We start from the raw sequence: 16,017 nt of genomic DNA, 5'->3' as shown, positions 1-16,017 counted from the left end.
TAAACCTGCAAATCTTTCAACAACATATACATCGAACTTTTGACAGGGTCCTAATTAAACATAATGATGCTAACAAAACCAAGATAACCTAGAAGCTATAATTTGATGCCTATCAAAGGGCTTCAATCCAGTAACATAGAGAAAACACACGTTATTCGACAAAGATTCATAAGTAACTGCAAAAATACTACAACAGACGCAATAAAAAACCAACAAAAGGAATCAAATTGGCTGACCCTTTAATTGCTGATCATGACAGATCATTCACAGTCACAATTGTTGTGAGGAAACAGAGCAAAATTGAAATCTTTATATTCTAATAAGGAAAATACAACAAGAAAATACTGATTGGGGTTGATGAAAAGTTGAAAACTTACTCCTGTTTTACCAGGAATGGAGCAGTGCCACACCATCAAGTTCACTGACCCATCCGAAAGTGTCTCTGGCTTAGCTACAAACCCCTAAAAAATAACCAAAATAACCATTCAAAAACAAGTACTAAAATTTACAAATCAAAACCATAAAAAATTGGAAATCAAGAAAGAATTTAAAATAAATATAAAAACTAACATGGGGGTGATTTTTGCGCCAAGCTTTGCGCTCCTCTGCAAGACGGCCACGGGCTATACCTCCTGACATTACTGTCTTTCTCTAATTTTCTTATCCCAAAAAAAATGGAGAAAACAAAGTACGATATTGTCTTGCTGAGTATTTGAGGGATATGAGTTGGGAGCAGTCACAATTTTGGTGGCTGGGCTTCCATTTAAAAGAGAATTCTTTCTTGGGTTGTTGGGAATAAAGTTTTCCGTGATTTAAATTTGAAGGGTTAATACTTACGGTAAAGTTTTTTGCACAAATTCATTTTGTTCTTTAAATTACGGGTTTGATAACTAATATCTTATGAAATTTTATGTTTAAATATTGAGTTAAGTTGAACTTAGAGTCCGTTTGGTGTCGAAATTATTTATTTTGAAAAGTATTTTTTCAAAAGTGCTTTGGAAAAAAGTAATTTTGGAGAATATTAGTTTGATTTGGCCAATTATGTTCAAAAGTGCTTTTCAAAAATGATTTTTGCCGTATGATAAGTAAATTGTACCTGGACAATTTTTTCAAAAATACTTTTGAGTGTCAATTTATGAAAAAGGATAGTATCAAAATCCAGTTTATAATTATTTAAAAAGTGAATGAATTTAAATTATAATAGAATATAATTTATGTATTTTTGTTTAATTAAATATAAAACATAAAATAATTTAGTACACTTTAAACATAAATCAAACCTTGTGAAGAAAATGTTCTAATCTGGTGATTAGATTTGTTATTTAAAGAAGAAAACAAAAGTTGATAGAAGAAAAAAAGAAGAGATCTATTTCTAGTGGAGAGATTATTTTGAAGAGGAATACATATGGTAGAAATAAAACATGATGATATAAACAAAAATAATGTTATATTAATGAGAGATAATTTAAAATACATAAATTTATAGTAAGAATAAATTTGTATAGAAAAAATTAACTTTTAACTTATGCTATTTAGAAACAAATAGAATTTTTGCGCAAAACAACTACTTTTATTACTGTTCAAAAGCACTTCTCTATTTTAGCAAAACACTTCAAATTTTCAAGAAAGTATTTTTTTCAACAAAAAAAGAGAAGCTTTTAGCCTCCTAGAAGCTTGACCAAATAGACTCTTAGGGGTCATTTGGTTTGAAGACAAGTTATGCTGGGATTAGTTATGCTTAAATTAGTTATACTATGATTAGTTATGTTAGGATTAGTTATCCTCGTATTATTTTTTATTGACTGTTTGGTATGTCGTATTAATCTGTGATTGTCAATTTCACTGTTTTATCCCGGAATTACTATTTCACTTTCCGAAAGGTATAAATTATCCAAATACTATTTTTAATTTTGGGATACCTTATTCCAGAATTAATAACCAAACAAAGGATAAGAGCATATTAAATTTTATCTCATAATTATTTTTGCTTATCCATCACACCAAATCCGTTATTGTCAAAAGGCTTCTTCTGCCTCTAATAGCCCGTTTGGCCAAGCTGCAAAAATCAGCTTATTTTGAGAAGTGTTTTTTTTAAAACTGCTTTTCTCAAAGTACTTTTGGTGAGAAGCAGTTTGTGTTTGGCTAATTAGTTTGAAAAACACTTCTGAGCAGCAATTAGTGTTTGGCCAAACTTTAAAAAATTGCTTCTAAGTGTATTTTTCCCAAAAGTGCTTCTCAAAAAAGCGTTTTTGGAGAGAAGCTATTTTTTTCCGCTTCTCCAAAACTGCTTCTGCTTCTCCTCAAAAACACTTTTTTTTCCTTTCAAAAGCTTGGCCAAACACCTTAATTTTTGGCCCCAAAAAAGCACTTTTGGCCATAACGAAGCTTGGCCAAACAGGCTATAACTCTCTAAGGACCATAGATCGAAGAAAAAACTTGTTTATGTCCATTTTGCAAAATACTTATTTAAACTCAATAATTTAATGTTAAGAGTTACTACAAAATCAAGCTAAATGTATATTATTTAATAATGATAGAGCAACAATAACAACAACCCAGTAAAATCTCACTAATGGGGTCTGGGGAGGGTAGTGTGTGCGCAGATCTTATCCCTACCCCGAAGAAATAGAGAGGCTGTTTCTGAAAGACCCTCGGCTCAAGAAAAAAAAGACAGAATGAAACAATATTTGTGTCACTATAGAAATTGAGCAATAAACTTTATATGATTGAACAAATAGTTTATATTCATTAATTGATGCATACAAAGGTGTTTCTTCGTTTTTTCCATCAAAATACATCAAGTTACTAAAATTAAGTTACAAGTTAAAGTGAAAATATATTAAATTATCCTTGTTAGTTCGTATAACTGATAAAATGTCATATTAAGTGAGTTTAATTTTTTACGTGCATAAGTTTTTCAAAAAATTATAAAAATTAATTGTGTATATATTTATACATCGTTAATGTGCGTAAAACTTTTACTTACTCTCATTAGAAAAGTTTGTCTCTTATGAAACCTTGGTGGTGCTTTTTTTTTTTTTTTTTTTTTTTAAATAACAGTAGGTTTGATTGAGAAGTCAATGATTAGTATTTTTATATTATAGCGTTAAAACAACGCCACTATGTGGGCTCACGTGGAAAATGGGGTGTCCGTACCGCTAGCCGCCGTAGCGTGTGGGCCTATGGGCCGTTATTGACTGGGACTTGCTGCATAATTGCCTACGACGGTTTCCTCTTTTCACTTTTATTATGGGGTTTTGACACAGTTACCCACAAAAATAAAACTATTTATCCTTATCTATCCATTTGTTTTTCTACCCATAAACTAATTACATTTCCTATCCATAGTAGGTTTTGTAGGGAATTTTTTCTTTATTCTTCAATTCTTTTTTTTTCTTTTTCTTTTCTCCTTTTTTTTCCTCGTTTTCTTCTTATTTTTTTTCTTTTTTCCTTTTCTAATTTCATTTAACTTCTATTTTTTTATATTCTTTTTCTCTTCATAATCTCATTTCATTTACTGTTTTCACTATTTTTTATTATTCTTTTTTTTTATAAATTACTAAAGAAAAATCAAATTGTGTACCAATTAAATGTAGTTAATACACCCAAAAAATATTAACTAACATATGATACCAGTATAGTATATAGCTATACCAACAGGGTATACAATTGTACGCAAAGAGTTAGAAATTTTTTAATTCAATTATTAAACTGAAATAATATCAGTTGTCAAAAAAAAAAAAATTTAAAAATTCTAAAAGGATCTAATTGTAAGAGTATACCGTTACATCATATAGCATACTATAATTTTATTTTATTTTGCGTTTTCAGTTTGCCCCTCACGCTTGGGTAAAAGCTTACAACAAATTAAAAGGGAAAAGACAAGTGAATTTACGGGTAATAAGTATACTATTATAGTATATTGTATACTATTACAGCATATTGTTACAGTATCTTGCATATTATTACAGTATACCATAACAATATATTGTATACTATAATAGTATATTGTTACAGTATAACTATATACTCCTATAGTATATTAGTACACTATAGCGGTATACTGTTTTGTAAACTATAATAGTATAGTGTTGCAATATAGCTATATACTCCTACAACATATTGTATACCGTAGCGGTATATTGTAGTTGTGTTCTTCTTCGATTTTCAACTGAAAATTTCGATCTCAATCACCTCAAATAAGCTCCAAACGCTATCAAATTTCAGTATGAACTTCCATAAGGTACTATAAACAATATTTAACAGCACCCAATTCTAATCAAATAAGAAATCTTCAAAAATAAAATTGAGCTTCAAGCCCAACAATGGTGGATATTCAAATACACATAAAAATTTAGATCTGGGAAGCTTACTCGAAGATACTATAAGCAATATTTTATAGCACCACATCGAATCAAACAATAAATCTTCAAATAATAGCACCACTTCAACAATTAATGAGTACTCCATTAGAAAACCGAGCGAGAGAAAACAATATCCAAATTGGTAAGATTCCATTGAAACTAAAACTAAATTAAGGTCGAATAAGAACGAATATTACGTGTTGCTGATGTGACTAGCTAGTGGCGATTACAGTAAGAATAATTAAGAAGAAATATAAAAGAGACGGAGAATTGGAGGAAGGTAAAATGAGGAAGAAGAAGAGGAACATATTAAAGGCGGGTAAATAGTTTGGGGGCCATGGGTAGGAGTAGTAAATAGTTTGGGCCTGGGCATTAAAGGGTAAATAGTTTGGAATTAATGGGTATAAAGTGAGGTTTCTCTTTTATATTATTGAGGAATTTACATAGAATACAACACTTATTTATATTCTCTACAACTGTTTTTATAAAATTCCTTTTAGTACAACTTATTTTAAAATTTTATCTTTTTAGTTAAATTATGTACAACTTTTTATATCCTAAAATCTCTTCTTTGAGATTCTCTCTCACTTAAAAGATATCTCTTTCCTCAAGTTAGGGCGTTAAAATAGGAAAAATAAATCAGTTTACTATTCAACATATTTCAATCTTATCAATGTTCCCTCTTTTCAATATTCGATGATCTCGCAATACCCAAATTCAGAAACCATTACTATCATACTCTTCCACTTGTAGGCGTAACTTTTTTTTCTTCCCATTGTTGATATTAAACACCCCAAAACTTCTTCATATTTTGATTCCAATAGATTGTAGGGTTTTTGATTTGTGTGAATTTAATAACTACAAATGAAGAAAAAATGGGTATAAATGCATTCAACTGTTGTTGCGAACAAAAACAATGGAAAGGACAAGAGAGTTGATTATACATTGTACTATACTTTTTCTTTTATTGTTGTAATTGATACAAAATATACGTTATTTGTATATATTATATTGTGTACAATATATTTGTTAATGGTGTTTCTTTCTTTCTAGTCTGTGTATACAATATATGGTAAAGGTAGACTATAATAAAATTTGTTCTACGCTGGATTTTTGCAATGTGTTAATTAATGTTTATACTGTATATATGATATTGCAGCAACCCGAAGAATTTCGAAGTACTTAAACGCTATTAAGAAGGTTGATGTATGCTAATATTTTATGTGCAGACGTGGACTATTAATATGATGGATATTAATTGGATATGATAATAAAGTATACGAGGTGTATTTGAAGTGATATAGGTCATAAGGAGAGCCCTTGGGGCAAATCAAGATGGAAATTACATGATAGACTAAAGTTCCAAATGAGTACGCACAAGACCTAACTTTGGANTAGATATATATATATATATATATATATATATATATATATATATATATATATATATATATATATATATATATATATATATATATATAAGGAGTTATGTGGATTACAACCTATTAAATGAAAGGACTTTGAGTCTAGTTTCTAACGCTTCAAACCGTTTGTCATTTGGACATTCCTACAAGAAGTTATGATCAAATTACCAAAGGCTGGCGGAGGAGCCTGCGGATGCGAAGCATCCGGAGCCGCGTCCGAAAGAATGACTGGCAGTGAAGTGCTGATGTAACGACCCGGCCGGTCATTTTTGGAATTTACGCCCCGATCCCCCATTTACCGCTTCCCCTAAGTTCATTTCTGCTATTTTGGTATGTCGGGACGTTCGGTGTTAGGGTTCGGAGTGTTTTGGGACACTTAGTCCCTAAATGAGAGCTTAAGTGTTGAAAGATGGTCCGCAATCGGAACAGTGTGAAGACGACCTCGGAATGGAAATCCGATGGTTCCGTTAGCTCCGTTAGGTGATTTCGGGGTTGAGAGCGTGTTCGGAATGCATTTTGGAAGCTCGTAGCTCATTTAGGCTTGAAATGCCGAAGTTTGAATTTTTGAAATTTCCGGTCCGATAGTGAATTTTTGATCCGAGGGTCGGAATGGAATTCCGGAAGTTTCTGTAGCACCGTCATGTCATTTGGGACGTACGTGCAAAATTTCAGGTCAATCGGACGAGGTGTGGTTAGGTTTTTGATCGAAAGTGTGTTTCGTTGGAATTTGAAGTTCTTAGGCTTGAATCTTTTATTAATTCGTGTTTCCGGAGTTGTTTTAGGTGGTTTAAGGATTGGTACAAGTTTGAATGATGTTATGGGATATGTCCGTAGGTTTGGTTGAGGTCCCGGGGGCCTCGGGTGTGTTTCGGGTGCTCATCCGAGCAATTTGAAGTTTGGAAATGTTGCAGAAAGTTGCAGGTCTGAATTCCTTCTTCGCGTTCGCGAAGAAGGCACCGCGTTCGCGTAGTAGTAGCCTATCCTCTCATCGCGTTCGCGGCCACTCTCCCGCGTTCGCGTAGTGTAAGTCTGGAGAGGAGGGCCCGTTCCTCTTCGCGTTCGCATAAGATCACCCGCGTCCGCGTAGCTTCACTATTTCCTCCATTGCGTTCGCGTAAGCCTTGTCGCGTTCGCGTAGTTCTTGATCCCCTGGCCTTCGCGTTCGCGCTCCTCCCTTCGCGATCGCGAAGGGCATTTTTGGGCCCTGATATTTTCCTTCTTCGCGAACGCGTGCTTCCTATCGCGTTCGCGATGCTTTAGACTCCTGAAAGTACTTAACATTTCAAAAATGAGGTTTTGCCATTTTTATCAAAACTCAAGGTTTGGAGCTCGGATTTGGGAGCAATTTCAAGGGTTTTTCAAGGGCAATCACCGGGTAACGATTCTCTACTCTCCTATGACTAAAACCCATTAATCTAATCGCAAATTCACCCTTTAATTTCGTGTTTTTGAATGGGAAGTGGGTAAACTTCTTAGACCTAACTATTGGGTTTTGAGGGGTCATTTGACCTACGATTTGGGAGAATGGTTAGACTCGTGAGAGTACGAGGGTTCTGAAAACGTAAAAATTATTCGATTCCGAGACGATGGCTGGAGGGGCATTTTGGTCATTTTACCTATTTTCGCGCCCTAGCTCTAAATTTAATAGTGGAATCAGTTGTTTGCAATATTATTTACGATATGTAATTGAATTGAATAGATTTGGGCCATTTGGAGTCGGATACTCGTGGCAAAGGCGTGGTTTCTATTGATATTGAGCCGGTTCGAGGTAAGTGGCTTGTCTAACCTTGTGTGGGGGACCTTTCCCCTTAGGATTTGTTATTTGTTGATTTGAGTGCCTTGTACGCGAGGTGACGGGCGTGTACTTGAGCCAATTGTTGGAAAACCCGATTTTTCTTAAGATATTGAGATTGAGTTCCTTCCATATTTGCTTTATTCTACTTGAAATTATAACTTGTGCTCGATTAGGAAAGCATGTTTAGTTTATTTAACTTGCCTAATTACTTAAGTTGCCTTAACTGTACTACGTGAGGCATGCTAGGTCAGTACTATCTGTTGCTTGTCTTTTGTACTTCGTTTCCGTGTACCTTCTGGTTGTGATTGCGCATTTACATTAGGACTACGGATGTGGGATTCCGGTAGTTCCCCCCCCCCCTTGTTTGTTTACTTTGGGACTACGGGTTCGATTCCTGGTAGATCCCCCTGCACTTTTACTTTGGGACTGCGGGTTAGATCCCCGATAGATCCCCCTGCACATTGACAGATGGACTACAGGGCGGTATCTCGGGAGATCCACTGGACGGTTGAGAAAAGGACTACAGGACGGTATCCTGGGAGATCCTCATTGTTACCATAGGTGTTGAGCTGTACTTATTCTGTGGTGGTTTCCGTTCTTGTGTATTTTGCTATTGTCTTGTTTAATCTGTCTTATTTCACTGCTGTATTTATTATTTCTGTCAGATTATCATACTGTTAATTATTGTTATTACTATATTTTGTCTCAGTATGGCCCTGACCTTCCTCGTCACTACCCAACCGAGGTTAGGCTTGGCACTTACTGAGTACCGCTGTGGTGTACTCATTCCCTTCCTGCGCATGTGTTTTTTTTCATGTGCAGATCATCCAAGTACCTCTACTCAGGCGCCCTATCAGTGAGGCAGGAGGACTACGGAGACTTCGAGGTAGATCTGCTGCGTCCGCAGACCGACGAGTCTCCCTCTTATTCTATCTTTAGTACTTAGTTTTTCCTTCTTTCGGTTGTTAGAAATTCTGGAGTTTGGAACCTTTACTATACACTTCTGTAGCATGTGTTGCCCGTGAGTTTCCGGGTTTTGGGATTGTTTTAGACTTGTGAGATGATGGAAGTTTATGCAAGTTTTGATTATGGAAGATGATGAATAGTAACTTGGTGGCATTGGGCAATTGATGTAGTATCATTAATGACTTCGAATGGGTATTAAAATATAAGGAGGGAGTTGAATGGTCTAGCTTGTAACTCTATTTGGCGATTTGAGTTGTTGGAGGCTTGTAGCCAATTTATGAGCCGTATATGGATATTGTTTAATATCTTAGGTCATATTTTGATATAATTAGGATATCTAATTGTAGATATCGACTTGTTGGTGATGTTGAGCTTTTTAATCAACATTGGAGTGATGGAAGAGGATTGAAAGCTTGCGAATGTTAATAAAGCGAAAGCGAGGTAAGTTGATTAAAACTTACTCTTCTTGAGGGACTTTCTCTAAAAGCATATTTCAAGTTAATACTTAAGTGTTTGCAAATGTGCTTTTGTGCTTGTGGGGACAAACAAGTACAGATGTCTCCATGTACTAAAATATTATGTTGCATATGTAGTGTCATGCCGTTTTGTAAAGTTTTACTTTAAATCTTGTTGGCAAAATGACACTCAAGGTAAATGTTATAAGTTTTTATCAAAAACTTACGTATTGACAAGAGTATACATATTTGAGTACTAAAGATAAGTTTTCATTGAGAGTATTTCTTTTGGAAATTGATGTGTAGAATAGCTCTTGTGGTATCTTTTAAAGATTGATGTTAAATTGCTAAAGGCTTTAACATGTAAGAGGTTGTTGATTTAATTTTTGTTCAAATGATTTATATTTTCTGTAAATGCTGTGATTTGATAAAAAATAGACCCCTTGAAGCTACTATGCTATTAATCTATTTTTGAAGTATCAAATGTTTTGGGAGTTACTTGTGTTCACCGAGATTGACTTCGGATATATTGTGTTCGTTGTCATGAAACTACACGTGCCGGTGTAGGCGTAGATGGCCACTTTGTGGTATAGACTACGACAGAGTGCGCTCTCTCTCTCGAGTACTATTTTGTGCTATTATTAGCATGGCTGAGTCGATTCGTACGGCACTATGATGAGACGACCTGAGAAAGTAGGGTATATGATACTTGCCGCTAGGTACATGACCTAGTTGACTTTCTTATGTCGGTGATGGTATAGTACTCCCAATGAAAGGTAAGGATGATTTTCTTATGTTTAGGCCTAAGGAGCCAAAAGCAATTTCAATGACTTAAAGCATATATAATAATTTTGTACGATTTACCCAAAATCTTGGATTGATGTAAGTATTTTAAAAGTTTATATTGCGGGTTATATTTCACTTGCTTGTTATTTAAAATAACAAGGGTCATGAATTGATAAAATTTCTTATCGTTTTATATCAAATATTGGTGCATTATTTTTTTTTTATAAAGTTTGTCCCAAGAACTTAAGTTAGAGAGAGTCTATGACACTTATTGAGTACCGCTGTGGTGTACTCAGCCCTTAGGGGCCCCCTCCAAGGCCCTGCTTACTTTACATGTTTTAGGATGATGTATGATACGTGGCATACGGTCAGGCCAGGATGACTCTCTTTCCGAGGTATTATGAAGCACCACTTTTATTTCGTGGTAGCTATCATGTTCTTCCTTATTTTATTTTGTTGGAATTATTCCAACCGTTGGTTCTATTCTTTGGTATAGATGCTCCATAGATAGTTGTGAAAGGTTGTAGTAACGGGGTTGTACACGACTTTCATGAATGTATATTTATTTACTTAGTCTCATTGTTATTATTATGAAAGGGCGTCATGTGTGATTTTGAATTGGAAACTATTTTATCATTTAACTTGAAAATGTATAAGATTTTCAAGGAGCTTCCGCAGTTAAATTGGTTTTCATGCATATGATTTGGGTGCATCACATGGTTCGGTTCGCTCGGGTCGGGTAGTGTGCCGGGTGCCGGTCACGTGATTTTGGGTCGTGACAAACTTGGTATCAGAGCACTAGGTTCTAAGTCGAGTCCTAGAAAGTCTATGGAGCCGTGTCAAGTAGAGTCCCTCTTATCAGTGTGTTGCCGGCTACACTTATATCGGGGAGGATACAATGACATCTAGGGTGTTTCACTTTCTTCATACTCCAGATCGTGCGTTTGTTCCTGAAATGAGAGTACGGATTCTCGATCGTTTTAATTACCTGTTGTGGAAGATATAGAAGTGACGAGAATGAAGCTCAAGATTCCAGTTATAACACAAGATGTTTTGGCTAATAGCCAGAAAGTGTCAGATTTGTTCAGAATTGAAAGGCAGGTTGAGAATAAATTGGGACTAATACATTTAACACGTATAACTTTGGTGAATAAGAATTATCAGTCGAATACCGAGAAATCATGGAAGAAAATATGGTGATGATGTCATCTAGTATTGTCAGGATAGTATCCCGACTTATAAAGAATTTTACTAATGGATGCGAATAAGGGCACCTATGTTAAACCATGGATTCCAATTCAAGGTTGTTGGTCAAATTTTTGGAGCGATTGTTTACTATGGTAATCACCATTAACGAGTTAAGCAAAGTTACAAAAAAAATGTAAATGAAGATGTTACATCTTAAACTATCATGACAAGATATAGAGAGGTGATATGGATCTAACTGATAAGTCAATGTGAATCAGTCAAGTTTGTGGTAAACATAGTATGACTCATAAGGAATATGGCATAGTTAAGACAGTGTCAACAATGACCAAAGACACCTTCCCGAAGGAAAAAGAACAAGACTTTCTTGATTATCCGGAGAGGGAATAATATTAGATGAGAGAGATGACCCTTAATTATACTAGAGATTGGGTTTCCACTGAGCATGATAAGTTGTCGTCATGATTGTGTCATATGTAATAGGAGTGACACACAAGAAATAAAGTGCCACGTATAAGTAAGAGCCGAGGATAGACAAAGCACGTCATATGTAAAAGATGGGCATGACAACCTTGAGTTCCTCCAGATGATGAATGTGATACAAATAAAATTCAATCTCTAATTATGCATGCCAAGGCATGCGAGGATAAAGTATGCGGACTTAAATGGGTAAGAGCGTGAATATATTAAGGCATGAGATGCACAAAATGCGTAATCTTGGAGGTTATAAAAAGCAATATAGATTGTCAGAGAAGGAAGAAAAAAATATGATATGGAATAATAATATTGAGTTTTTCTAATCGAGGTATGTTTTATTTTATTCTGTTGAAATGGTGAAAAATTGAGAACTTCCAAGAATGATCTCGAAGCAACTCTATATGTGCCCAATATTGAAAGAGTAGTTAACTTATGAGTGAACGGATCCTTATGATTTAAGAAGAATAAATATTGAAATGGCTCATGGGCTAAGTTAAAGTTGTTGGCATATAATGTATACGACGTAAGTCTAAAAAACAAAATTAAAAACGGCTATGGTACGGATTTGGAGATTGAGAAGGTACAAGAATTCTAAGTCTACATGATAATGTGTCATAAATCCCTAACATGATATGTATGGACAAGGTCAATGATACCATGAAGAAGAACGTGTTGATGTAAATATGTGGTATGAGCTATGGCCAAAGATGCTCGCATTATGATGTAGACATGAGGTAATAAGACCCTACAGGCATGACATCTTTATCATAAGTATTAGCCTACTCGGTGGGATACCATGAAAATAAAGTTTTATGAAAGGACTTAATAGCAAGAAATATAATTTCAGAGATATACTACGGAATCTCATATATATATATATGCAGCTTGAGAACATGATGATGGCATAAAGATAGAATGTGTAATTCTTACATTTAGCATTATAAAGATGGTATATGTTGTGAAAGTTATATAATTATATGTGAATTTAGCCTAAGGGAGTCACACTAGTTCAGCATACTTAAGCGTGAGATGAGAGGCGCAAGGCAGTTGTACTTGCTAGACCTGTATTAGAGCACAGATTGAAGGGTGACATATTATAAGAGATCTCAATGGTAGAGTGAAGAGTGAAGTGGTAACTATAATGATGTCGTAAGGGAAGAAAATAATGGACCTTAGCAATATATGTTGCAACTAGTAGCAACGTGATACTTGGATACAAAAATGAACAAAGAAAGTTTCTATGAGTATAGCCAAACTATCCTATTGTCAGAATAATGAGCATATCGGCATAATGATGAAATAAAAGTCAATGTACGATGAAAGACTGAAGCGCTAAAATAGAGATTTCTAATTTGGAGGGATAAATAGCCTATTGTAGTGGGTGAACATATTGATTGTCAATGAAAAGTTCTATGCGAGATATAAGTTAAATATTGACTTCGAGTAGCAAGTAAGAGTTTGAATTGGGTATACTCCTAAGTGGGGGAGCATCGGAATAGAAAGGATTCACCTTAAAGATAATGGTTTGAGAAATAAGATATTTTACATACTAGAGTCAAGATGAGAGAAAACATCCGGTAACTTCATGACGGAATGAGTACAATTACCATAATATTTTTGTTGGGATTCAAAGACTCAATACAAATAATAGTTACGATGTTCTGCACCAAGGATATTAAAAGTTATATCTGATAGTCAAAGATTTAATGGGCAACTCGAATATATTCCTACAACTTTGGGGGCATGTGCGATTTAAATTAAATTCAAGTATTGGCGGAGAACAAGGAAGTACTTTAAATTGTACGTGGGATTAAGTGCAATAAGAGGATATTTTAATGTGTGCACACTTTAGCACGAGATGAAATAGAGAATGCACATTCCTGAGTGAGAAAAGACTCTTCTATACAAAAAAGATGAAGTATGCCAGTAAAGGGCATGGGCTCAAGGAAGAGCACTAATATTAAAAGGGTGCAAGTACCATCGTGATAACATTGACTCTCGAATCTTGAAAACATACGGGCTACGGTAGCATGTCTATGGTGCGCATGCAAATAAATGCTATCCCAAGTTTTTGGTAGAAAAATATCACAAGATACTCAATGGGGTCAAGGAATTGTTAAAAGTTAAAAAATAAAACTGAAACACGGATGTCTGCGATTAGGTGGCAAACTAGTGTCATGAAATCGAATGAAGTGAGTTAAATTGCTTTTAGAGTAAACTTGTTGGTAATAATAGTTATCAAGTTATGAATCTAGCATGAGCTCTAAAGATATGAGCTAAAGTAGGGGTATTAAATTACCATGTGATGGGTAAATCTGAGACAAATATCTTATTAATCTTTGGAAGGAATAAAAGGATATTCCAAAATAGTTTTGATGATTAGAGAATATTAAAAGTCTTAAGGGGGGAAACTTTTTCCTGGAAACGGGACTCAAAAAGAGCAACAGACTAATTTGAAAGTATTGGTTATAAGAAAATTTCGAGACTATGAGTCGGAATGGATAAGTTTACATATACCAAGTGGGCAATATAATTTTGCTATCACCAAGCATGAACCATAGCTTCGAGGAAGCTGAGAATTTAGGTAGCATGGAAATGAGCCATTCTACATTATCCAAAAAAAAAAAATTATTTATTAAGGACGTCCAATCACAGAGAGATTTTTGGTTTATTTGAAGATACTTTTCAGGTACAACTAGACGTATGCATGACTAAAGAAAAATACATGCATGTATAATAATGATATGGGAGCTATGTGTAGTAGCTATTATTGAAATTGAATGGTATTAATATACGTCACTAGTTAAAAGTTTTAATGATTTACATTGATGCACTTATGGTATATGTACGGAGAGTGGGTCAAGATGGTACATTATATTGCGTATTGTTGGTTGTTGAGCGATATTGTTATTGGTGCCCGAGTGGGGGCTTGTTCTGGACAGGTTAAAAGAATTTGGATAGTAACTATAAGGAAAACTCTGCCGAAAATTTTAAGAATTTGTTAAGATAGCCAAATTTTGAGGGCCAAAAGTAAGTCTAAGATTTTGGAAAGAAAGTATAAGACCCATGTAGTCATAAGTGCCTATGCATAATGGTTGGAGGTAAATGGATGGTAACTCTATTCTTATAAGTGACTTGCAAAATATTCAAGGACGAATGTTCTTAAGTGGGGGAGAATGTAGCACCCCGAAGAATTTCGAAGTACTTAAGCGCTATTAAGAAGGTTGGTGTGTGCTAATTACATTATTTTATGTTCAGACGAGGACTATTAATATGATGGATATTAATTGGATATGATAATAAAGTGTACGAGGTGTATTTGAAGTGATATAGGTCATAAGAAGAGCCCTTGGGGCAAATCAAGATGGAAATTCATGATAGACTAAAGTTCCAAATGAGGACGCACAAGACCTAACTTTGGATGAGCATATCTAGATATATATATAAGGAGTCTTATATTAAATTTGTATTGGACAAGAAGGAATTCCCCTGTGTATGCGCGCCTCAAAAAGGTATAGTACTCGATTCCATTACATGCAGTCGGGGCAAGTCGAAAAAAGCCAGCATGAGAGATCATTATTTGCGTATTGTTGGTTGTTGAGCGATATGTTTATTGGTGCCCGAGTGGGGGCTTGTTCTGGACAGGTTAAAAGAATTTGGATAGTAACTATAAGGAAAACTCTGCCGAAAATTTTAGAAATTTGTTAAGATAGCCAAATTTTGAGGGCCAAAAGTAAGTCTAAGATTTTGGAAGAAAGTATAAGACCCATGTAGTAATAAGTGCCTATGCATAATGGTTGGAGGTAAATGGATGGTAACTCTATTCTTATAAGTGACTTGCAAAATATTCAAGGACGAATGTTCTTAAGTGGGGGAGAATGTAGCACCCCGAAGAATTTCGAAGTACTTAAGCGCTATTAAGAAGGTTGGTGTGTGCTAATTACATAATTTTTATGTTCAGACGAGGACTATTAATATGATGGATATTAATTGGATATGATAATAAAGTGTACGAGGTGTATTTGAAGTGATATAGGTCATAAGAAGAGCCCTTGGGGCAAATCAAGATGGAAATTACATGATAGACTAAAGTTCCAAATGAGGACGCACAAGACCTAACTTTGGATGAGCATATCTAGATATATATATAAGGAGTTATGTGGATTACAACCTACTAAATGAAAGGCTTTTGAGTCTAGTTTATAACGCTTCAAACCGTTTGTCATTTGGACATTTCTACAAGAAGTTATGATCAAATTACCATAGGCTGGCGGAGGAGCCTGCGGATGCGAAGCATCCGGAGCCGCGTCCGAAAGAATGACTGGCAGTGAAGTGCTGCCATAGCGTCCAAGGCCGCGTCCGAAGCCCAGAAATCTGGGCCTATAAATACCAAGTCGGGGGAGAGAGCATTTTGAGTATTGGGGTTAGGGTTCTTGAGGTGAAGGGCCGATTTTAAGCTCAATTCAAGTCCAATCGACCAAGGTAAGTTGTTAATGTTGTTTTGGGTTGATTCTTACTCAATATACATGAGTTCCAACATCATC

The 16,017-nt window shown here is 35.0% G+C and overlaps 1 protein-coding gene across 1 annotated transcript in view; it reads right to left on the bottom strand.

The window, feature by feature from the left end:
* Window positions 1-780, bottom strand: part of LOC109205214 (SUMO-conjugating enzyme SCE1) — a 4,080-nt gene extending 3,300 nt beyond the window's left edge. Inside the window, exons 1-2 of the mRNA XM_019367900.1 lie at window positions 571-780; window positions 378-461 (exon numbers count right to left, since the gene is read on the bottom strand). Of these exons, the coding sequence (XP_019223445.1) occupies window positions 378-461; window positions 571-639 (153 nt within the window). The 5' untranslated portion in view covers window positions 640-780. The remainder of the gene's footprint in view (window positions 1-377; window positions 462-570) is intronic.
* Window positions 781-16,017: the final 15,237 nt, after the last annotated feature.

Source organism: Nicotiana attenuata, unplaced genomic scaffold, assembly GCF_001879085.1.
Source record: "Nicotiana attenuata strain UT unplaced genomic scaffold, NIATTr2, whole genome shotgun sequence".
Taxonomy (NCBI): Eukaryota; Viridiplantae; Streptophyta; class Magnoliopsida; order Solanales; family Solanaceae; genus Nicotiana; species Nicotiana attenuata.
This window is presented reverse-complemented; position numbering and strand designations above follow the sequence as displayed.